The 26135-nt window shown below is 38.5% G+C and overlaps 1 protein-coding gene across 3 annotated transcripts in view; it reads right to left on the bottom strand.

The window, feature by feature from the left end:
- The window catches only part of agpat3 (1-acylglycerol-3-phosphate O-acyltransferase 3), a 42025-nt gene that overhangs the window by 318 nt on the left and 15572 nt on the right, over positions 1-26135 (bottom strand). For 2 of the 3 annotated variants that reach the window (XM_062067508.1, XM_062067510.1), the window contains exons 2-10: positions 16334-16391; positions 15978-16208; positions 13287-13456; positions 12983-13144; positions 10078-10231; positions 9911-10013; positions 4707-4782; positions 3322-3520; positions 1-813 (exon numbers count right to left, since the gene is read on the bottom strand). The exon at positions 1-813 is cut by the window's left edge and continues 318 nt beyond it. In XM_062067508.1, coding sequence (XP_061923492.1) covers positions 722-813; positions 3322-3520; positions 4707-4782; positions 9911-10013; positions 10078-10231; positions 12983-13144; positions 13287-13456; positions 15978-16155 — 1134 coding nt within the window. In that variant the 5' untranslated portion in view covers positions 16156-16208; positions 16334-16391 and the 3' untranslated portion in view covers positions 1-721. Of the gene's footprint in view, positions 814-3321; positions 3521-4706; positions 4783-9910; positions 10014-10077; positions 10232-12982; positions 13145-13286; positions 13457-15977; positions 16209-16333; positions 16392-23566; positions 23614-26135 lie in introns of those variants that run through there. The other variant, XM_062067509.1, reaches the window with a different exon arrangement.

Raw genomic sequence — 26135 nt, 5'->3', positions numbered from 1 at the left:
GCCAGACGCTTAGGGAGGGGAGTCCTGTCACGTGTCACGATCCACTTGCACAGGGGCTCAGTCTCGCTTTTCATGGAAAAACTCATAATAAGCAGCACTGTCTAGTTAAGGCTTGCATGAAATCTGTGGAAGAGGACGTGGGCGTGAAGAAGGTGAACACTCCGTGGAAGCGCGATATGTCACCAGAGTCGGACCGCGTGGAAAGAGAAAAGGAGGCGTGTTGCTAACGACGTAATCAGGAAATGTTGGCTATTAGGGAGGGAGGGAGGGAGGGAGGGAGCCCCTTGCCTGAGCAAGCTTGATTTAAGGCAGAGGTTACCATGACGACTAGAGTCTATATGCGTGAGGCTACATGGAGACAGCTGGTGACCTTTCAGTCTGGAATCTGACAGCACTCCACCTGGCATTTGAGTCTGGGGGCGGAGCTCCTGCTAAAACCATGCAAATGACGTGTGGAGGACAGTCTGCACGTGCACGGGTGACGTGCACGAGTGTGAATGTTGACCGACAGGAAGTGGGCTAATAAAGGTGTGCACAGGTAGGTTTAAGATCAGTGTTGGCGGTGTAAAGTGTGTCAGCAGCTGGCTTACTTTGCAGTCCGTGGCGCTCCTCCGAGACTCAGGCGGGACTGGACTGGAGTTGGTGGGAGGAAGGAGTTGAGGGCAAGAAGAAACATCTGTACATGGAGGCGGGGGCTCGGTAAAAAAACCTCAAAAAAACACTAGTTTTGTTTCTTGGTCTCCTGGTCGCCGTAACTGGAGCCCGTCTTGTTCACCTCGGTGACGCCGATGAGGCGGCGGATGGCGACGGACGCTGCACAGAGGAGAAGGGAAAGAAGGTGAGTGGCATACTTGCCGACCTTGAGACCTCCGAATTCGGGAGATTGGGCGGGGGCGGGGTTAAGGGGGAGGAGTATATTTATAGCTACAATTCACTGAAATTAAAGTATTTCTTATATATATATATATATATATATATATATATATATATATATATATATATATATATATATATATATATATATATATATATATATTTATATATATACAAACAAGTTTCCATATGAGTTGGGAAATTGTGTTAGATGTAAATATAAACGGAATACAATGATTTGCAAATCATTTTCAACCCATATTCAGTTGAATGTGCTACAAAGACAACATATTTGATGTTCAAACTGATAAACAAATAATCATTAACTTTAGAATTTGATGCCAGCAACACGTGACAAAGAAGTTGGGAAAGGTGGCAATAAATCCTGATAAAGTTGAGGAATGCTCATCAAACACTTATTTGGGACATCCCACAGGTGAACAGGCAAATTGGGAACAGGTGGGTGCCATGATTGGGTATAAAAGTAGATTCCATGAAATGCTCAGTCATTCACAAACAATGATGGGGCGAGGGTCACCACTTTGTCAACAAATGCGTGAGCAAATTGTTGAACAGTTTAAGAAAAACCTTTCTCAACCAGCTATTGCAAGGAATTTAGGGATTTCACCATCTACGCTCCGTAATATCATCAAAGGGTTCAGAGAATCTGGAGAAATCACTGCACGTAAGCAGCTAAGCCCGTGACCTTCCATCCCTCAGGCTGTACTGCATCAACAAGCCACATCGGTGTGTAAAGGATATCACCACATGGGCTCAGGAACACTTCAGAAACCCACTGTCAGTAACTACAGTTGGTCGCTACATCTGTAAGTGCAAGTTAAAACTCTCCTATGCAAGGCAAAAACCGTTTATCAACAACACCCAGAAATGCCGTCGGCTTCGCTGGGCCTGAGCTCATCTAAGATGGACTGATACAAAGTGTAAAAGTGTTCTGTGGTCTGACAAGTCCACATTTCAAATTGTTTTTGGAAACTGTGGACGTCGTGTCCTCCGGACCAAAGAGGAAAAGAACCATCCGGATTGTTATAGGCGCAAAGTGTAAAAGCCAGCATGTGTGATGGTATGGGGGTGTATTAGTGCCCAAAACATGGGTAACTTACACATCTGTGAAGGCGCCATTAATGCTGAAAGGTACATACAGGTTTTGGAGCAACATATGTTGCCATCCAAGTAACGTTATCATGGACGCCCCTGCTCATTTCAGCAAGACAATGCCAAGCCACGTGTTACATCAACGTGGCTTCATAGTAAAAGAGTGCGGGTACTAGACTGGCCTGCCTGTAGTCCAGACCTGTCTCCCATTGAAAATGTGTGGCGCATTATGAAGCCTAAAATAGCACAAGGGAGACTTCCGGACTGTTGAACAATTTAAGCTGTACATCAAGCAAGAATGGGAAAGAATTCCACCTGAGAAGCTTCAAAAATGTGTCTCCTCAGTTCCCAAACGTTTACTGAGTGTTGTTAAAAGGAAAGGCCATGTAACACAGTGGTGAACATGCCCTTTCCCAACTACTTTGGCACGTGTTGCAGTCATGAAATTCTAAGTTAATTATTATTTGCAAAAAAAAAAAAAAAGTTTATGAGTTTGAACATCAAATATCTTGTCTTTGTAGTGCATTTAATTGAATATGGGTTGAAAAGGGTTATATATATATATATATATATATATATATATATATATATATATATATATATATATATATATATATATATATTACAGTAAAGAAAACACAGTTCTACTAACTGTACTTGCTGCTTACTTAAAAAAAAAAAACACCTTTCACTATTTGAGTAGCTTTTGTTCTGCCATTTGAGTACTAGCGAGCGATCTCTGAATCCGGGAACATATCCTTCACGGATTTGTTGAAAACATCCGCAAATGAGAACGGGATGTTGCTTGCAAGGTGGCCCATAATACTACCTTGTGCTTCTCTGACCGTTCATGAGTGACTATATCCATTCGGCCACCGTGTTATGGCTTATACATAAACCTATGGATAACTGAGACATATATAATAGTCTCCTTTTCAGGTGAGAGACGACACTAAAGGCAGTACCTTTAAGGCACGCCCCCATTATTGTTTGTCCGGCTGGAAATTTTGGATATTACAACTTGCTGTAGTTTTGAAGCAATGCATGATGGGAATCCGGATGTTGTGTGTCAGTGTATTAACGTGCCGGCTGGAATAAACACACGCTGAGAAATAGTTCCGTGACTGCCTACTTTATGGGTTATAGATAAACCTATGGATAACGGAGACATATATAATAGTCTCCTTTTCAGGTGAGAGGACGCTAAAGGCAGTGCCTTTAAGGCACGCCCCCAATATTGTTGTCCGGCTGGAAATCAGGAGATTTTCGGGAGAGGCACTGAAATTCGGGAGGGTTGGCAAGTAAGGTGAGTGGGTGCGCGGGCGGGGGACGCACCTATGAGGAGGAAGATGATGAAGCCGATGATGAGGAGGGGAGAGCCGCTGACCGCCACGCCGCACGCGAAGTTGATGAGCGGCGAGAGCAGCAGCGTGGCCCAGAACAGGAAGTTGAGCAGCGTCCAGGGTCGGCGAGGGGGGATGATGGTGGGCCCGGGGAACTTGCCTTCCTTGCTGTACGCTTCCTGTAAGGCGTCCTGGACACAACAGGAGGAAATGCTCTCATTTTTTATTGACCCAAGCTGGAGATCATAGGTGCAGATATTTTACATATATTGTATCAGCCTTTTTTCTCTCTCCCCCAAACAGAACTACTGTAGCAGATACAATGTCTACTTGTATGATATTAGTATTTGAAAATAACTACCGTATTTTTCGGATTATAAATCGCTCCGGAGTATAAATCGCACCGGCCGAAAATGCATAATAAAGACGGAAAAAAACATACCGTATTTTCCGCACTATAAGGCGCACCGGATTATAAGGCGCACCTCCAATGAATGGCCTATTTTAAAACTTTGTTCATATATAAGGTGCACCGCATTATAAGGCGCATAGAATAGACGCTACAGTAGAGGCCGGGCTTACGTTATGCATCCCGTAGTTGCGAGACCTGTTGTGGCTCAATATTGGTCCATATATAAGGTGCACCGGATTAAAAGGCGCACTGTCCGCTTTTGAGAAAATTGGAGGTTTTTAGGTGCGCCTTAGTGCGGAAAATACGGAAAATAATTTTGTAATATTTTTACAGAGATAAAAATGACGGATTCCCGACTATAGAAGAAAGAATGACATGCCTGTGCTTGACAAATGTGGGACTTTATCATCACTGCACTCAAGAAGTACTACCAAATTACAGTTTCAGGACAAACCCGTTCAAGGGGCTCAGTTTGAGACCAGGGAAAAAAACAAAAAAAGCAAGTCCCAAACTAAACTCCTGTGCAACAGAAGGGGAGCACTGATGTGTCGCCACAAGGGCGGCGCCTAAGTAGGTTCCCTTATTGCTGGAGCACAATTTTTTACTCATTTAATTAATTTAGGAATAAATAGACCCGCATTGTCAATCATTCTCCCCAAATATGTTTTGATATCTTGACAGGGCATTTATGAGTTCTTGTGAGATCTTCTCTGGTCTACTCTCCTGCTCGTTGAATGAATGCTGCATTTTAGAACTGTCTGTATTACTTTTTAACATACCTACATAATCTATGTCTGCTTTGGAGAATCAATCATTTTCCCCACTTTTAGTATCGGCCGCTCTTACTGACCCTAACCCAGGCCCTAGTTAGAGGCAGCTTTTGCAGACCTTGTACCAAATAACAAAAGGAGAGAATTCATGAAAAGTCATCAAAAGGACACCAAGATGATGTTACTAACTCTTACCTTCTCCTGGTAGAGCTTATGCAGCCAGTTGGCACACTCCTTCTCATCGTCTGGGATCTCCTCAACAGGGAACCGTCTATGTGAAGCACAAACAAAATCATTATTCTTAAGAAAAAATAAGATGCCATTTAGTATAAACCATAGGACAGTCAAAAATAACTAGGTGTGAGCCCCTAACGAGTCAATCTGATTCCGATTCTTGGGTTGACAATTTGATTTAAAATGGATTCTTGATTCAAACTGATTCTTGCAATGTATTATTTGGTATATTAATTATAATGAAACTTTTTCAAAACAGGTTAGAAAGGTTCCTTCTCAATGCATGGAAAAAGTATTTTCAAAAATGTATTTTATATATATATATATAAAATCAACGTTATATATATATTTATTTTTTTCTACATATATATACATACATACATATATATATATATATATATATATATATATATATATATATATACACATATACAAATAAACATATGTATACACACATTATGCAAATAGGTCTATGATGGTTAATAAAAGGCTACAGCTTGACCCTAATGAGGATAAGTGGTATAGAACATGGATGGATGTTTATACTAAGTTTTAAGTCCGGAGTCAAATGTAAAAATCCACAAACATTAGTAAAGAAGAAGGGAAACAAGTACAATATGATGTATTGTTAGGAGCTTTAGGCACATCCATCAAGTTGTTAATAAAACATGGAGGGACTTGACTAGTTTAGCAATAAACCCCACTAGAAATCTAAAAATCACATGAGTTGTGGCACAGTCTGACCACTAGGGGGCTCCCTTGTCTAAAACGCACACTATTACTATGCCTGCGCACATGACTAACTTCTTTGTGTCAGTGCACAATTACCATGCTTACAACACTTAGGAGGCCTTATCTGTCTCTGACAAATTCATGAAGCATTCCACCAGTAAAACAGATGTTTATGTTCAGGAAAAGTTTTTAAATCAAGAAATAACTAGCTTGAGTATTATTTTGTAAATGGGGAAATAATCCGTTTCTATACTCCTTGTCGTCATGGACACAGGTGAACTGGAGCTAGAAGTGGGCGATACGGCCTAAAATCTCTATAGTAGTAGTTTAGTCTTTATTTGAAGGGACAATGTACAGAAACATTAAGCTCAAAGACAGATATGTTCTGTACCAGATTATAGCTAAATAGCTAATTTCCATCTGCATTCCCTGGCTACCTGAATTAAAAGGGATACAAAAATCATGCAATAAAATTATGACAATAAAATCATACACAAGTATTAAGAAAAAAGTCATAAAATGCCCTTTCATGGACACATACTTAATATACAATACAACCACACCTCATTTACATCATCACACAAAGACAATACATGCTTTTGTTCACATCTGTCATCATTTGTAAAAACAACCATGATTTTAACACACACACCTCACAATTTACAATAAAAATGCTCTCATGAATAAATATAATACACATTAAGTTGATGTGTCAAACATAATGTCCATCATAGTGACCGTGTGAGCAGCATTGATTGCTCTAAAGCCACTTTTTAACTTCAATTGTGAATGAAGAGTAATCTGTTAGACTTTTCAAGTTTGTTGTGAGGTCGTTCCATTCCTTTATGGTTTTATATGAAAAGGCTGATTGTGCAAGAGAGGTTTTACATCTGGGTATGCTACACTGCCCCCTGGTGGAGGCTCGTGTGTTTCTAGTTGTCACAGCAGATGTAAACTGGACAAAGTGCTTAAGTGGTGCTGGTGCAGTGTTATTTAAGATTCGATGGGCCATTCGTATTGATGCTAATCTTTGAATGTTAGCTAAATTTAACAATCTATATTTTTGGAGAACTAAACAATGATGGTGGTGTTGTGGTTTTCGGTCAAGGATTTTGAGGGATTGTTTGTGCAAAGTTTCCAATGGCCTCAGTGTCATTTTGCTTGCCTGCGACAAACATGTTATACAATAATAAAAACGAGACATAATCATTGCATTAAAATAAGTTTGAGCTGCCTCCAGTGTTAATGAATTCCTGATACATTTGAACGTTTTTATGTTGTATTTAAGACTCTGGCACATCTGTTTGATATGTTTTTTAAAGCCAAGTGTTGGCTCTAAAATGACACCCAGGTAACGATATTCACTAACATTTTGTATTATTTCCTTATTAACCGTTATATTTGGAAAGGATGACATTTTATATTTGTTTACAAAATACATTGTTGCAGTTTTTTTAATGTTTAATGTAAGACAAGAGTCATGTAGCCATCTTGCCACCTTCTCCATGGCTGCTGTAAGTTTTCTGGCAACCGTTTCAGCGTCCTTTCCCCAAGTATAAATAACCGTGTCATCTGCATACATCTGGATATTTACATCCTCACATACAAATGGCAGGTCGTTTATATACACGGAGAAAAGAAGAGGGCCGATATTAGAGCCTTGTGGCAGGCCAATATCAGTAGCAGTGAGACTGGATGTTGTGTTATCAATACGGACACATTGGGTCCGACCAGATAAATATGACATAATCCAGGCCAGAGTATCTGTCGACAGTTTAAAAGATGTTAATTTTGTAAGTAACGTGGGGTGACTGACTGTATCGAATGCCTTGCGGAGGTCTAAGAATATTGCTCCAACTACACCTCCTCCTATATATCATGATATATATTGCAGCCTCCTGCGATAATGATAAATATCAATATATTTTTGGGCATATAAATGATAGTAGCAGCATTTCAAAACAAAGGCTCCTAATTTGACTGCTGATGTATTTAGTAACTTATGTCATTTCTGGTTGTAATATTTTGTCAAAATGATTATTAATCTACTTGTACTGTTAATATCTGATGACTTTCTGTTTTGACATGTTCTATCTACACTTCTCTTAAAATATAATAAACACTTATTCTTCTGTTGTTTGATTACTTTATAGAAATGTGGTTATGGATCCATACCAAGTAGTTACAGGGGCTGACTAATGCTGATACTTCATTTTTTTATGATCATTGAATGATTATATTTTTGATGAAAATGATAATCAGACAAAAACACAGGATGGAGGTGTAACAATATTTATAAAATATTTTAAATTATTTCCTATTGGCTCTGAGTTAAATTATTTGGCTTTTGCTCTTTAAGTTCTCTTGTGTCCACTGACTTATTTCCTGGGTTTGTAAACAATAACAAAATATTTTTTTGTTAGTAAAAAATATCGATATAACCACTGTATTATCGACCATATACTGATACTATACGTGGTATTGTTACTGGCGACATTTGTATGGCTCCGCCCACCTTTGTTTACATTTAAGAGCTGTGGCGTAGCGGTTAGCATATCCTTCGACGGTGTGTCGTGTAGCACAGTGTTTCTTAACCATAGGGCCATGTTGGGCCGCAGAAAAACCTTAGTTTCTCAGCTGTGGGCCGCAGGAGTACTCAGTTGTAGTACACTTTTCCACCACTTGTGGCAGTAATGACAATATCAAACATACAGCAGAAGTCTGGAGCTAAAGTCATAGAAGTTTCTTAAGCACAAAAATTATGACTTAAGTGGTAAAGCTATATTTTCAATTAACACTGTATTGACAGGTTACTTAAGCAACACAATAATATTTATTTAGTGATTTTAGCAATGCCTTATTGTATGTAAATTATTGTTTCATATTTCCCTTTTTTTGCAGTATATTTGATTAGTATTTATTTTTGTAATCAGCCTGACCTAAGCCTTGATAAAAATGTCTGTGTAACACATGCTTTCATATAATTTGACAATGTTGTTAACTGTAAGTAGGTTAGATACAATTATTAAATATGATTAAAATCCAGATTAGTAATTCAATGTTAATATTTGAGTGGGCTTCGGGCCCCTCTGTAGTGGAAAAGTTGGGCTCCGAGGTCAAAAAGGTTAAGAACCCCTGGCGTAGCATGTTTAGCTATTCCTCGTCCTCCAGTGATAATACTACTTGTAAGAAACAGTTTATTTGCCATCATGGAGGTGAGGGTTGCTGACTCAGAAGTGGTTTTGCACTTTGGAGGGACATTAGCCGTTAGCCAGAATGCTGCTAAGCGTTGATGATGCATGTATTTTTTTTTTGTTGACAACTAACATGTCATCAACATGCATTATCACTAGGGCTGGGCGATATATCGATATATCGCGGGTTTGTGACAATATCGTGATATTCGAGTATATGTTCTCACGCAGTTGCTTTTAGCTGCGGGGCATTAAACTGCATGCCTTTCTCACTCTTTCCTGTCTCTCCTTCTCACAGACTTTAAAACAAGCGCACCTTCTTACATACGTCACATACTGTCACGTGAGCAACGTCACACGCTCCCGCGGAGCAGACAGGTAGCGACATGGTAGCGTTAGCTGTGATGCTAACAGCTAACGGTGTGGCTTGAGTGGTAATACGAGAGAAAGAAGGTGCGAATCTGGTAACAAATGGAAGAATAATTAATTCCCAAGAAAAACAGCACGGGGTCCACCGTCTGACGGTGATTTGGCTTCAAGCGGGAATATGTCTTTACATGTCAACATCTCTGTTCGGTGCCACACCAACTAAATGCAGAAGCAACTATTTCCACATCAACACCGTAGGACATATAGTGTACTATTTGATATGCAGCTCATTTTTATGTGACACTTATTGATATCTTGTGTGTCATCATGCACAAAAATGCACTAATAGCTTGTTTTAAAATGTCTCTGACAATCTTGCACTTTCTGTTTTTGAAATGACATGAATGTTTGTGCCACTGCTTAATAACTGTTTAATAAATACAGTTTTGCTAAATTGACTTAGTTGTGGTTTCCCTCTCTGCATGAACATTTAAAATGAGCATATATTAATGCAGTATGAACAAGAATGTTTTAATGTAGACACATAGAATCATCATACTGCTGTGATTATATGCATCAAGTGTTCATTCAAGGCTAAGGCAAAATATCGAGATATATATCGTGTATCGCGATATGGCCTAAAAGTATCGAGATATTTAAAAAAAAAGGCTATATCGCCCAGCCCTAATTATCACATAACGATAGCATTAAAAGCTTTATTGTTGGCCCCATTTATATCATTTATATCGTGCAGCGCTAAAGGAGCCTGTCCCAGCTCAATGTAATTATGGTATTAAAATAATTCACACTCGCCAGTGTTGCTTGTTATGGAGAAATAATACAGTTCATAAGTCTGTGGTACTTTCTCACCTCACGCTCAAGTCTGCTTGGTACTTCTTGCCATTGACGATGCCCAAAAGAGTCGGAGTTTGCTTATCCTTGAAGTTGAGCGTCACATCATAAACAGCAGTCACTGTAGATAGAACAAGGCTGAGTTTTAGCTATGTACAGTGTGTACAGTGTGTACGTGTATCTACCTGTGCCCTTGAGACACTGCAGGGTGGTGGTGAAGCCCTTGGTGCGTGGGAGGAGGTGATACTTCAGCTTGGGCAGGCCTTTGCTCTCTGCGACCTGCATACTTATTTGGTGCTTCTTCTCGGTGAAGCGGGTGCCTTCGCAGTAGAGCAGAAACTGGGAGGGAAGCGGAAATCAAGTGTTTGACACACTATTCACACATCGTGGGGTTTTAAGATCAGTTCAGGTCCTTAAAAAAAATAAAATTGAAAGTTTCCTGGACGGAGGACTATTTGTACGTTGGTGATGAGAGAATTTACATTTACTTTTAAAGGTACAAAACTAAATCATGTTGTCTTTATCTGAACTTCTTATTTCTGTTCAGCTGTTCTATTTCTAGTTCTTTCTACATTATATATGCACCGATGTTTTTTTCAGAGCCAATACCAATTATTAGGAGTCAAGGAGGCCGATAACTGATATTTGTGAAAGTTATTTAAACATGCAAAGTAAATATATGTATATATTTATATAAATATAGGAGTACATATTTGTATTATAATATAATGCATATATAATTTGATACTTAGATTTGGTTATCAAGAATATGTAAACATTCGACTCCTACCTTGTTTACTTTTGTGACAACTTCCTATAAGTTTTGTAATCAATAAGAAATATTAAGCAGCTAAAAAGAGGAGATAAGTGTGGAGAGAGTGTTTTGCATCTTTCCCATTATCCCTTGTAATGGATTTAAATGGGTATCATTTAGATTTTTTTATGCTGATTGATGATATTATTTAAAAAAAAAAAAGACATCCAAAGTTCAATGAGCAGGTTGTGTTATTTGTAACCATGTGTGTTGATTTTTTGCGCTGGTTGAATGTTTTTTTCCTGCACTATATGACTAGGGAAGGGTGTGTGAATTGGTCATATAAGTAAATGCTGTGTATGATATATTTTAATAGTCACTGACTCAAGTTACTTTCGTTGGCCACCAGATGGCGACAAAATGGCAGATATCAGACCGCTGGCTGTTTGTATATGATATGAAAACACAGAGCCCGGTCCAATTGCTTATTAGACTCGTGCCTTCTCACAGGCCAAATTGAAGACGCCAGCGGGCCGCAGTTTGGAAACCCCTGGTTTAAGTAGTTTTTTTTTAACATCATTTTTAGGAGACTTTAGACCAGTAGCGACATAATGTTGTATGTGGCGCAAAAGTTGTGTTTTTTTTCATAGTTTGGCCGTGGGTGCGACTTATACTCAGGAGCGACTTATGTGTGAAATTATTAACACATTACCGTAAAATATTAAATAATATTATTTAGCTCATTCACGTAAGAGACTAGACGTATAAGATTTCATGGGATTTAGCGATTAGGAGTGACAGATTGTTTGGTAAATGTATAGCATGTTCTATATGTTATAGTTATTTGAATGACTCTTACCATAATATGTTACGTTAACATACCAGGCACGTTCTCAGTTGGTTATTTATGCCTCATATAACGTACACTTATTCAGCCTGTTCACTATTCTTTATTTATTTTAAATTGCCTTTCAAATGTCTATTCTTGGTGGTGGGTTTTATCAAATACATTTCCCCCAAAAATGCGACTTATATATGTTTTTTCCTTCTTTATTATGCATTTTCGGCCGGTGCGACGTATACTCCGGAGCGACTTATACTCCGAAAAATACGGTAATCACGATTAATCACAGGTGATTATTAGCTAATTAAAATTTGCTTAAGAAAAGACCCCAATATTTGTAAACAAATGCAATTTTTTGTCAGAAAGTCATTCAGGAATATTTTTAAGCATTTTACTTGAATGCATGTCACTTATTTGCACAAAACTTGGCAACAATTTCATGTAAAGTTCTTTCAGGCTCCATTTTGGTTTGAAATTTGACAGCGAAAACACCAATCGGAGAGTGCTCACTCATTTGTCCTGACGCATGCATTGATCTGATCACTGTTGGCGCCCAATACCAAAAAACATGATTTTGTGGTTCAAACAAATAAAGTGAGCAAAAATGCTAGACTAAAAATGTTCGCATAATAACAAAGGAAAAGTCAGCATACTTCTAAGTTGGTGCTAAATATCAAAAGCCATGATTTTTAGGTTAAGATGAATAAAGTTAGCTAAAATGATGCCATAAATAACTAGCATGCTAACCTTAACATACATCTAAGATGGCGCCAAGTATCAAAAGCCATGATTTTTAATGAAATGTGTGTACGGGCAGAATACATTGCATGATTAATCCAAGTGTGTCCATGATTACCGTGGTCATTTATTGTTGTTTATCGTTAATTTTGACAGCCCTAGTTTTTTTTTGTCTGTGCACGGTGCAATCAAATGTGCACAATATAGATTATTTATTGCTCATTTTTTGATGATGATGGATTAGATTTATATAGCGCTTTTCCAGGCACTCAAAGCGCTTCACAGAGAAGTGAGAACCCATCATTCATTTTTACAACTCATTCATTCGTCATTCATTCCCCGGTGTGAGCAGCACCGGGGGCAAGGGTGAAGTGTCCTGCCCAAGGACATAACGGCACCGATTTGGATGGTAAAAGGCGGGGAGCGAACCTGCAACCCCCAGGTTTCTGGCATGGCCACTCTACCCACTACGCTATACCGCTCTTTTATTGTGTTATACTTTTATAGCTGTATGTAGAAGTGGCAGCTGGTTGCATTGGCTCGGTCCTCTTAATACATTTTATGTCCTCTGTGTTCTTAACTGTTTTGACCTTTTTTGTTGTGTACTTTTTGAGTCTGTATTGCAACCACATACTTTCCCTATTGTGGGATAAATAAAGTCTACCCTAACCTATTACACATCTAAATTTTCACACGCTAAGATTTTTTAGCATAGATCTGGTTTGTACACTTGTACACACATGCATGTACTCACCCACATATATTCGGGATAGTCTTTCAGCCTTTCCAGTCCTCTGAAGACAGTTTTGCGGTCCTCCTCCCACTTTCTCTTGCAAAAAACTATTTCTAAGAAGTACCAAGTCCAGCCGATCAGAGGAACTTTCAGTAGCTCATGTTTGGCTAGAACTTTGGAACTCTAAAGGGGAACAGAGGCAGAAGAAAACAGTTAAACGAGAATTTCTCACGGTAGTTCGGCAAGGGCATATTTGACAATAAGTCGGGGGTTTGAATGTCTTTATTTGTGCAAAGCTGCAATTAAGTTTTAAAAGTCAACTGACCCCGAGGATCCCATATCTTTCACACATGGTCCAGCCACAGAGGAAGTCGATCTCGTAGTTGTGGTTGAGGATGATGATGACATGTTCTTTGCCAAACTTGTCCACCGTCGCCTGGTCAGTGTATAGAGTGCAATCTGTGTCGGACCACCACTCCAGCAGCATCACCAGCTCTGTCCAATAAACAAAACAAAACATTAGATGTTTGTCAGGTCCAAGATACTTATTTCATCTGAATATATACATTGTTCAATCAATCAATCACAATTTATATGTAAACTCCTTAAAAAGGTGAGTATAATTACTGAATTGTTTAATTAATAGATAATGTGAGAGTAAGCTCCTATATAATTCCTATATTCACTTCAGTCCTTTAGCTAAGTGTCCAGTTGCTACATCTATTAACTAACAGGATTGCAGTAAGTGTCTTATACAATAATAAACAGATTTCTTTGACCCCCCTGTGACGCTTGAGCCACATATTAGCGGTGGCTGTCGTGATCCCAAGGTACAGAAGACAGCAGCTAAAAGGTATTTAATATGGGACAAAACAAACAACGTGTGCAGCTGGGAGTGCACCTGAAGCATAGGGAAAGCAATGTAATACAAAAAACTAAAATCAACAGAATGCTGAAAGAACAGTTTACGCATGGGCAGCAGAGTAAACATTCAATAGCCTACAAAAGTAATGTTCCAGCCTTGACAGTAGCAACCGCTCAACCTAAATAAAGCGAGACCAGGTGCACTGGCACACAAAGTAAATGTGCTGGTAAGACATGAAACAGGAAGCGCAAACTAGAAAATAAGAGCGCTGGACAGGAACTAAACAAACACAGAAAAACACCAACACAAGACCAAACTGTCAAGCAGGGCGTGACATCCCCAATGTTAAAGTTCGTAAATAGCTTGATAAATTATTGTGAAGTCCCTCTGGAACGTGACAATAAATACCAAAAAGATAAAACTATTAAGAGTGGATGATGAATATCAAATGGATACTAAAAATTCCGTACTATAAGCAGCTGCTTTTTTCCTACGCTTTAAACACTGCGGCTAATGAAACGGGCCAGCTAATTTATAGACGGCCATAATACAAATAGTTTTCACGCAAAGACACCGAAATGGTCTGTTATTGTTTTTGCTATGGCGCCATCTTTTAAAATAATCTTTAAAATATTTTTTCTTTAGTTACTTGCTACAAAAAAAGCACTTTCATTTCCATAATCTATAATAACATTGTCAAATATTGGATTGGTACTCAAAATCGGATCGGATTGAGGCCAAAAATATCGAATTGGAATCGAAGACCAAAAATGCTGATCAGGACATTCCTAGTACAGTGGAACCTCGATTTACGAACCCCTCTGTTCGCGAAGTTTTCCATTTACACACTTTTACATCTGTGTGCGAACCACGTCTCTGTGCACCAACGCTTGTCATTCATTCATTCATTTTGTGTCATGGCAAAAAGCAGGGTGTAGCATTGCTGCGGAGGCGGAGCCCTCCACATCGTTTGTTTTGCAGATGATGTGCAAATATACCTTCCCTAACAGAAACACACAAAGCCTTGCAAAACTGCTTACATGATGGAAAACATGGCTGTCTATTAATTTTCTTAGTTTAAATGAAAATAAAACTGAAATTGTGACTTTTGGGGACTCAGACTTTACTAGTTTCAACAGTGCTCTATCAGCCTATGGCTGCCCCTGTGCCATAAAGTTGGGGTGTTTTTATTGAGCTCAGAATTCTTGTTAAGGTGAAGTTGTACTTGCCCTAAATCCATTTTCAAAGGGTTTTACATATTCTATTTTCCTCATGTTTGGATTGCGGCAGTTGTCTGTATTTTGCCCTTGACCACTCCTCTATTCACAGACTGGTCCAAAAAGCTGCTGCTCTCTTGCTCACAGGGAAGAAGTGTTACGAACATATTAACCCTGTGCTTGCTTCTCTCCATTGGCTACATATTGCTTTTAGGATCAATTTGAAGGTTTTATTGTTTTTTTCCCAAATGTTTAAATAGGCTGAATCCTCCATATTTATCAGAAATGTTGTCCCCTTAGTCTCATGTAAGATCATTGAGGTCACGTGACCAGTCTCTTCTACATTGCCCCATGACTAGAAAAAAAACAACTACAGGGGACCGAGCATTTGCAGTGGCAGGCTCTAAACTGTGGAATTCTCTCCTCTTGCAAATAAACACTGCCACATCTGTAGAGTCTTTTAAAGCCGCTCTTAAAACACATTTTTATGCACTGGCTTTTAAAAACAAGCTGAGCTAGACTTTTTAGTAATGTCACACACACACACACACACACACACACACACACACACACACACACACACACACACACACACACACACACACACACACACACACACACACACACACACACACACACACACACACACACACACACACACACACACACACACACACACACACACACACACACACACACACACACACACACACACGATAAGGTATTCAAAACAGGTGTTTTGTTTATTAGAAAAAAAATTCATGCACATTTGTGGAAACAGAACTGTTTTGTTATTAGTAGTGATGTCAAAAACTATAGATAGTTCGGTGTTTGAACCTGACAATGATGATATCTCAGGTGAGGTTAATCAAATCCAACTTTGAGTCATTCTTGAATGTACGGTTAACAAAACAAAGGAACGTATTCTACTCACGGCTCCATAGGGAATACGAGAGCCGGCAGTTGATCCTGCGATAGAGCTGCTTGTTGATTGGCCAGATGATACACGTGCACAGCTGGATGAAGTTTATGATGAGGCCGCTAACCACGAAGACAAAGCCCATCAACAGCTGAAGGATGAACAGGCCCTTGATGGAGGCCAGGAAACCCATGATCGAGGAGCCCAGAGAGCTGAAGAGGCTCCTCTCTATTCCCTATGACCAACCTGAGGGAGAAAACACAAGGACTGAAACCTAGTATCGCAACATCAGCATAGTCATGGGTGAAAATGTGTCATAGGTAAAAATATTACTAAGGATTATTCATGTCATAAATTGGTGATGTTCTTACCACGGTGAGATCCTTTTATAAGCCTCGTCTGCACGGTCCTTCAGACAATACTACAGTCCTGAAACAAGAGAAAAGTGTGACTTTAATTCAAACAAAAGATAGGGATGTTTCATACTGCCGATTCCGATACTGATCATCCATGAGTGAGATCAGTCGATACCGATCACATGCATCAACTGTAAATGTTTACAATTATTTAAGAGTGCTGTTGACAGTGTAACAATGTCAACACAATATGTTCATAGTTCCTTATTCTGTTTTATTACATACAATTGTTTGAGCAAAACAAGGTCATTGGCACACAATAACTAAACAAAAGCAAAAACTATGATCTCCTACTCTTTTAAATACTTATTTTGGTCATCACAGTCCTCCTGTGTAGCGACACTAGGCCTGGGCCGATAATACATTCTGTTGGACGATGTATTGTCCCTCAAATTACCGATATGACATTATAGACCGCATTAGTTTCAATAATAATTAGAGGTGGGAATATTTGGGTACCCTCACAATTTGATTATGGTTAAAGGGTTTCAATTTGATTATATATACATTTATGCATCTTTAATTATTGTATTGTACATTATTATATTGTATTCTATAATTATATTGTATTGTATTAATATAATGTACATTATGTATATGGAGCAAAGGATAATATTTGAATATTGTTTTTAATATTGTTGTGCAGCACTTTGGAAACATTTTGTTGTTTAAATGTGCTATATAAATAAAGTGGATTGGATTGGATTGATATATTACATGTATTTTATTTATAATTAATATATATATATAAAAGGCTTCTCCTTTGGCTGCTGACATATTTCCGGTTTTTGGATGCAAGTGCGCAAAGCACAGATTGTATACACTGTATATGCAAAACTAGGAGAAAAAAAACCACAGGATTTTTGATGGGCCTGCTATCTGTGCTGATGATGTAATGGGAACAGTGAGCATACTTGCAAGATGGCTAACACTATCAACATTTAGGTAGAAATGAATGAAATTAGCTAAATCCATAGCATAAAATGTTAGCATGCTAACCTTAGCATGACGACATAGGAAAAGTGAGCATTCTGCAAAGATGGCGCAAGGAATCAAAAACCATGATTTTGAGGTTTAAATAAATACAAGTAACTAAATTGCATGGTAACGTAGGAAAAGACACCATACTTCTAAGTTGGCACCAAATATCCAAATCCATGATTTTGAGGTTCAAACAAATAAAGTTAGCTAAAATGCTAGCCTAAATTGTTAGCATGATAACATAGGAAAAGTTTGCATTCAAACCACAGCTAGCTAGCTTAGAGGCTAGCATAGCGATCAGCATGCCTACTCCTGGCTTGCTGTTACTCAGTGTAAAACATTCAGTGACCATTGATAATGACACTGAAGATACTAAGAAATGCAGTTTATTCAATTTTATTATTATTAGAGGTAAACTTAGTGGAACAGCTCCACAATGTGTATGGCGCTTGGTTAGCTGCCTCTGCCAGTTGAGTGACATAAAATAAAGTATCAGCCAAAGGGGACTGGCTCTTATGATCGGCAATGTGGCCGATTCTGATTGGAGCCCAAACGATCAGCACCTCCTCACAAAATCTAACTGGATTTTTATAACAATTTTTGTGATGATTTATAGATTACTATCTCTATATACAACATTTAATTATGGCCCAAACTTAAAATTCTGCATTGCACTGACTCAAGGACCGAGAAGCCTCAGATAATAGATATTTTTGCACAGTGACAAGTCTACATCTATCAGAGTTACATCGATGTAGAGAGCAAATCCTCTTTAACAGGAAAGGTGGATATTACCGTATTTTTCGGAGTATAAGTCGCACCGGCCGAAAATGCATAATAAAGAAGGAAAAAAACATAAGTCGCACTGGAGTGTAAATCGCATTTTTAGGGGAAATTTATTTGATAAAACCCAACACCAAGAATAGACATTTGAAAGGCAATTTAAAATAAAGAAGAGTGAACAACAGGCTGAATAAGTGTACGTTATATGAGGCATAAATAACCAACTGAGAACATGCCTGGTATGTTAACGTAACATATTATGGTAAGAGTCATTCAAATAACTATAACATATAGAACATGCTATACGTTTACCAAACAATCTGTCACTCCTAATCGCTAAATCCAATGAAATCTTATACGTCTAGTCTCTTACGTGAATGAGCTAAATAATATTATTTGATATTTTACGCTAATGTGTTAATAATTTCACACATAAGTCGCTCCTGAGTATAAGTCGCACCCCCGGCCAAACTATGAAAAAAACTGCGACTTATAGTCCGAAAAATACGGTAAATTTTATTTGTGAGTCTGGAGAAAAACATTGTAAATGTACTGAAACTACACTATGGAACAGTTCCATGTCAAAAAGAAGTAAACCCAATACATTATATTTAACAATGCCATGTACTGGCGAGGATGTATTTGTCAGAAAAAAAAGTAATTGGAATCCCTCTTGAACCCATAACCTCAACTTTTTAGAACGTCAGCACCAACTACTTAAGTTAAATGTGTCTTAATTAAATCACTGTGGCTTGCTTTGATCAATCAAATTTTATAGCGCACCTAAAACCCTCTCTAAAACATGGGGTGTCAGCCGGTTTAGGGTTGGGCCTGTCCTGTTTCATCCAAACGACCTCGCCACCCTCTAGTGCAGCACCAGTCAGCTCGATGTGAAGGTTCTTTAATGTCAAGAAAGCAGCTTGTAAAAACAAAACGTTCCACCCTAAAACCTAGAGAATTATTTTTACAGATTTTACTAATCAAGACTCCCACCAAGGCCTCTAACCCAAAGAACCGGTAACAATCCTAAATAAAAGAAACCACTTTGCTCTTAGGTCCTAAGTGGATGAGAGGTGATTATGTTGTGTGACTATCTGTGCTAACAACAACACTGCAGCCCTTGTACTCGCTTGTGAGGAAAGACAAGGGCAGATCTTCGCCCAGAGGGATTCTAAGTCATGGGGGGAGAAACATGGTGTGAGGGCTGTCTTGTCGAAACTAGTGTGTCAAAATAGACTCCAAATCAGACTGAAATAGACAGCCAACATAAAACTTAAATTGGTTGTGTCATTTTGCATTGGATGGTATGGAATTCTATTTATATAGCACTTTCTCTAGTGACTCAAAGCGCTTTACACAGTGAAACCCATTATCGAAGTTACATTTAAACCAGTGTGGGTGGCACAGGGAGCAGGTGGGTAAAGTGTCTTGCCCAAGGACACAACGGCAGTGACTAGGATGGCGGAAGCGGATATTGAACCTGGAACCCTCAAGTTGCTGGCACGGCCACTCTACCAACCGAGCTATACCCGCTATGGAAGTGCTAAAAACTACCGATAAAACAAAGATGATGGGGGGAGGCGCTGTTGAAGTGGAGGCATGTGAATCAGACAGCCCACAAAACGGCACATCCTGAAATGACGGTCAGAAAGCAACTTAAAGATGGTCTGTAAAACATAATCTATGCAACATTTTGACCAAAGAACCACCGTTACATGTTATGTAGACCACAAGGAAGTGTTTTAAATGTATAAAAAAAATATAATATGACCCCTTTAATGCGCCTTATAATCTAGTGAGCCTTTTGTATGAAAATAGACTTGAATAGACCCGGTCATTGGCAGTGCACCTTATAATCCGGTGCGCCCTATGGTCTGAAAAATACGATATCAAATATTAACACTGTGATTAAACTGAATCTTTGTTTAAAGTAGCAATGATTGTCACACACACACTCGGTGTGGTGAAATTTGTCCTCTGTATTTGACCCATCCCCTTGTTCACCCCCTGGGAGGTGAGGGGAGCAGTGGGCAGCAGCGGTGGGCCCTGCCCGGGAATAATCTTTGGTGATTTAACCCCCAATTCCAACCCTTTGATTGATTGATTGAGACATTTAAAAGTAGGTTGCACAGTGAAGTACATATTCCATACAATTGACCACTAAATGGTAACACCCAAATACGTTTTTCAACTTGTTTAAGTCGGGGTGCACTTAAATTGATTCATGATACAGATATATACTATCATCGTAATACAGTCATTACACAAGATAATCACATTGAATTATTTACATTATTTACAATCCGGGGGGGGGGAGGGTTAGGTTTGGTTGTTATCAGTCAACAATTGAGAACAGAGAAATGGATATTGGAACAGTGTAGGTCTGACTTGGTAGGATATGTACAGCAAGTAGTGGGTGGGGGGGTGAGAGCGAGAGCGAGAGAAAGAGAGCGAGAGAGCGAGAGATCAGAAGGCATAAGAAAAAGTATCTGCATTTGATTGTTTACATTTGATTATTAACAATCCGGGGAGGGTGTTAGTTTAGGGTTGTAGCTGCCTGGAGGTGTACTTTTATTGCGGTTTTGAAGGAGGATAGAGATGCCCTTGGTTCTGGGTGCCAAGCAGGGAGGTAATGGGACCCATTTTTATAGTCTTTGGTATGACTCTGGTCCGATCTCAGGGCGGACACTAACTACTAGACCAGTGAGTAAGTTTATATTTTAAAATTTCATTTCCACATTTCAATGAACCAACCAAAATCTGACTTTTAAGGTATATGAGGCATGGCATAAAAATAGTCACAGTCCCAAGAATTGCTGATTCACTTGTGAGGCTTGTCATAACAAAGCCAGGTGACAGATGGCTGCTGTCTTTGTGAGGACATCTCATGTTTCCCGGGACCTCCTCTGACCTCTTTGTGATTACATCAACATGGACATCTGAGTGCATCAGTCCACACCTGACATTATAGCATCTTGCCATTTGTGGACCATGTAGATTTACGCATGTAGCTCCAATCGAAGAACAGACAACACACACAAAGTATAAGCTTTGAGATATCTCAAAGCTTATGCTGTGGTCATTTGAATTACATTGACAGACTTTGTACTATGCACATAATTACCAAAGCGATACACATGTCAACTAGGGCTGTGCCAATGAAACTATATCACTATATATCGTGACAGACATGTTCAATATCAATAAAAAATGTGTTTCATAAAACGTTCGATATAGATATTTTTTGGTGGGGAGAAACCAGAGGTTACGAAGCAATGTTGGTTAGATGAACAAAGGCACTCTGGTAACCTTGCAAAACAGAAAGTGATCACCCGGCAATGGTAGTGACACGCTAACAGCCAACCAGGTAACAGTACCGACTATACAGTTTGTTTGCACCATCTTTTTGTTTCACTGTTGATTCTCTGCAAGGAGCGGGAAGAGAAAGTAAAATGGAGTGCTGCAGAGAGCGAAGAAATTGCGGATCAAACAGGGAGTGTGACCTCGACAGTATGGCAGTTTTTTGGATTTTTTAAAACGGACCGTCGTCTTTAGCCATGCTAACCTTTCTTTTCAACCCTCGTCCATTCCCTAATCGGGTGTACGGAAAAAAAACAGGTAGGAACTAAAGTGTGGGGCTGTATAAATAAAATAACTTTGCAATAATAGTAACTTGGTCTAATAATATTTGAATAATAATGACTGCGTAACATAAATTTCTTTCCATACTTAGATAAAAATAACAGACCAAATTGAATGTTACACAGCCGTAACTTCCTGGCACTAAACCGGCAAACAATAATAGTTCTCAAGTTTCTCTAGGTCTACATTTTCCCACTACCCTATTTTGTTACACTTTGTTACACCTCTGGCTTAAAGTTTACATGCTTTCAAGTAAAAAAGAGCACACCAAACAATGCATCAGTTATTAATTAAATACTGGCGGCCTATTTATAGTATTTTCTGTGCTTTTCACTCAACTTTTGGACAAGTAGTCATATAACTTGTAAAAAACAAAAAGCACATCCCTCATAATAGAGAATTAGATCTTAATTTGTTTTTATGTTGTACTACCATATATACATATATATATACACATACATACACATACACACACACACACACACACACACACACACACACACACACACACACACACACACACACACACACACACACACACACACACACACACACATACATATATAGTTGTATTGTACAGCACTAGATATATAAAAATTAAAAAAAATAATGTACTGTGGTACCTCAGTCACCAAAATTATGCATGCCATCAGTGTTTCCGTACAAAAGAACATTGTGTGTACAAAACTTGTCGGTTTGCCTGTGCATCATTCTGCCCAATCAAGTGCCTAAACAAAGAATTACGAATTTCTTACGCGAAGAGTTACTTCGGTTTTCGCATTATTTTATCTTATACTAACGAAAACTGAGGTACTGCTGTAAAGATGATATATTTTGAGATTGTACTGGGCTTGTGAAGTCTGGAGCATTTTCTAGCATCATTTGTGTTCAAACCTATAGTTCTAGTACGAGCCCACATACATCTAACAAAAGCAGTCAAAAGCATGCAGGTCACGGCATGTAAATGTAAAGCATTGTTGGCGGTTTTTCAATGTTTTTACAGCGCTTTATAGGCAGAAGCGATGACTTACGTTAGCCACCTTTAGCTGGCGTTATTTTTTGCTATTTAGAATACACTAAAAAGAGAAAGACGTGTTCTTGTCTCACATAAGGATTGCAAAATTGCAGTTCCCTTTAAAAATTATTCAAATTACTGCAAATCCCATGTAAATTTAGAGTGGGACTAACATCATATTACTTGTGAAATTGAGATCCAACGACTACACACACACATTTCTTTTTACTAGATTTGCAATATTTAAACGACAGTAGAATCTGCAATTTTGAACACCTCAAAGTCATGTAAATCCAAAACTTCTCAACATTTTGGGGGAAATGTGCACAAAAACTCAAGCAGTTTAGTGTCTTTTTTGTGAAACCAAGATGAATCCCCGCCCTCAACAACTGTTTGTTTTACAGACCATTTAAACTGAGCTTACTTAGTCTGGAGAATCTTTACATTGGTTTTGTATTTTAATATGTATTTAATGTACACAAATGTATAATTTATTCATAGGTGGATCATTATCAAATAATAAACAGAAATTAAATCATTTTAAGACAATATAATTGTAACCTGAGGTGTAACATACAGCCACATAATAATGTCAGTCTGCCAAAGGAAAAACCCATTAACAACCATGAATTAACAGCAACAGTAGATCCACAGACTGACATTTACTGGCAACAACAAACTACAATATTCAAAGTAAAGAAATAAAACAATCCATGCGCAGATCAAGCAAACTGGTTTGAAAAGAAAACATGCAATGTCTACAGTACCTCCCTCAGCTCAGTCTCTTTGGCCAGTTCACATAGAATGTTTCCAGGTTTTTGGAGTTCAAATGCACCAGAATGACTAAACAATGTCACGTGACCACACTGACGTAATCAAGTCCAAACATCCACAGTTGCCAACCGCATAATGACCTTTGTCCAAAATAAGAACAGTTAAGTCTCCCTGTCATATCACTGTGTTATTCATGGCTCATATTAAATTATTTGCAGTTTGAGAACGTAAACCAGGAATAATTTAGTCGTAAAAGTACAACTGTGTCAGAGCTTTTTGGAAATGTACACGTCACAATACATTCTTATCAGTGAACACAAAGACAAACTAAAAATAATCATTTAATCCAGTTTCAAATAGCAAATGTCGATAGTGTGCACCATGCATTATTCACAAGGTGCACTAGATTTAAGTATCAGCTCATTTCCATCTGTAGTCATTAAAACACTTATTTGACAGCACCCGACATTCAACACTGTATAAACATGGTACAAAACATTACTGATACTACGACTTATAGCAAAACAATAAAATGACAGCTCATACAACAACATATACTCACATAAGACAGTACAACGCTTTACAGAAACAATTAAATACATCTGTAAGCTCTTACACCATTATACCGTATATCTTATCTCACAACTACTTGTTTAAAAAGAGACAATGTAACAGCCAGCATAATACAATATATAATTCTCAAAGTGCTTGTGCAAAACGTCTTATAATGTATAAAGTGTCTGAGATACAGTACGTGAATTACAAACAGTACTAATAGTTTACAAAGTGCCTATGCAAAACTTACCATTTGACAAAATGAGTGCATACGTTTTAACAGCAATACAAAAAACAATGGCAGGTGAAATGTCCATACTACAAAATGCTGGTGAAATACTAAACTTTTATTGTTAATAAAATACTGCATATATTATGTACTGTATATAATATAGACATTGGGTGAGAATTAGCATAGTTGACCAAACTTCATCCTTTCTGTCATCATTTTTATGAGCTTGCCCATTGAACATAAAAAAATAATTTATTTGACACATTGGGGCTCGAAAAGGCACCTGATTTCACAATGCATTGCAGGGCCGAGGTGGCCATTTTTGCTGTCCAAGGCTTTTGTTTACATGGCTGTACTGTAGCCGATAAAAACGGCTCATACAAAATAAAAAAAATCAAGGTATACCGTACTGAGAAGAACTGTACACTATTCCAAAGGCTCGCTACCTCGGAAAAATAATTAAAACTGGTGGAATCGATCCATAAGCACGTCCAACGGACAAGAGATTTGAGTGAGCTGCCGTCATTGTCGAAGCTAAACTTGTCTATACCTTGTCAACGGAGTCAGTTTTTATACCAGTAGAGAATTTCAGAATGCAGGGTCTGTTAAGACTCAGTCCTTCATTTATCTTGGCTAACGCTAATAGCCTACTAAATGGTATGTGTGAAACAGAATAAAAAAATGCTTTGAGTCAGCCGTACCAGTCTGAAAATGCCATGAACGCACTAACATGTACCAGGCGATTGCGTTTGATCGTCCCTTGGCTGCTATCCAACCAATTCGTCTCTTTCTTAGCACACTGACCCGAGTTCCTTGGTTTTGCTTTCATGCTGGAAATGAGAAAAACTCTCACAATCATGACAACAATTGTGGCAGTTGATGACGCCGCACGTTCGCCCCATGAACTTGTTAAAGAAAATAAAAAATCTTTAGCACAAAGTCCTGCATTTAGCTGTGTAAAAAAGCTAATCAGAGGGCCGCAAGACCCACAATGCATTGCGTTTACTATGTCACACTTTCAAGCCCCATACTGAAGTTTCAGGGTTGTGATGGCAACACACAGTACTTCACAGCTCAGAGAGATTGCCACACTTGCAAAGAACTAGACCTTTGTACTCCTTTCACTCTTGACACCCTTTCCTCCTGACTTCATCTTTACACTTTGTACACACAGCACAAACTGAGCCTTAAAACACAAGCTAGGCAGGAATTCACAAAACTTACTGAAAAGAGGGCCATTTATCACAGATTTAGTAGACCTCAAACCTAAACAATTTAACAAACCAGCTCTTTTCTTTGGGGAAACAATGTTTCACTTTTTCTTTGGCTTTATTGCAGCACTTATTTTAGAACATGGCCCTCTGTCACAAATAATGGTACCTGAGATGTCAGTGTGCCTCAGTTCAGCAACATCAAAGTTTATATGATGATGACAGTTTAACCCTGGAATATACACTGAAGTAGTCATCATCATCTGATTGGCAATTTTGGAAATGTACATGTGCTGTTTCAGGGAATATAACCAACTCCATATGTACCACAATAAAAGCCATTATAAAGAGAAATGCAAGGTTGAACATAGATAACAAATGTCCATGACATTTGGTCCAAATCGTGTCAGTTTAGCCCTACCTTCCTTTATCTAGAATTTTTACACGTCAGCATTCTTCCATTTTAGTTTACTAAACAAACCTTCTTAATGCTGGCATCTAAAGTGCAATTTTAGCTAAGATGAGACGCTAGTTTAATTGCTATTCTATAGCTGCCATCTTTCT

This window comes from Entelurus aequoreus, linkage group LG13 (genome assembly GCF_033978785.1).
Source record: "Entelurus aequoreus isolate RoL-2023_Sb linkage group LG13, RoL_Eaeq_v1.1, whole genome shotgun sequence".
Lineage (NCBI taxonomy): Eukaryota > Metazoa > Chordata > Actinopteri > Syngnathiformes > Syngnathidae > Entelurus > Entelurus aequoreus.
Note: the sequence above shows the minus strand (reverse complement) of the source record. Positions and strands in the feature narration are given on the sequence as shown.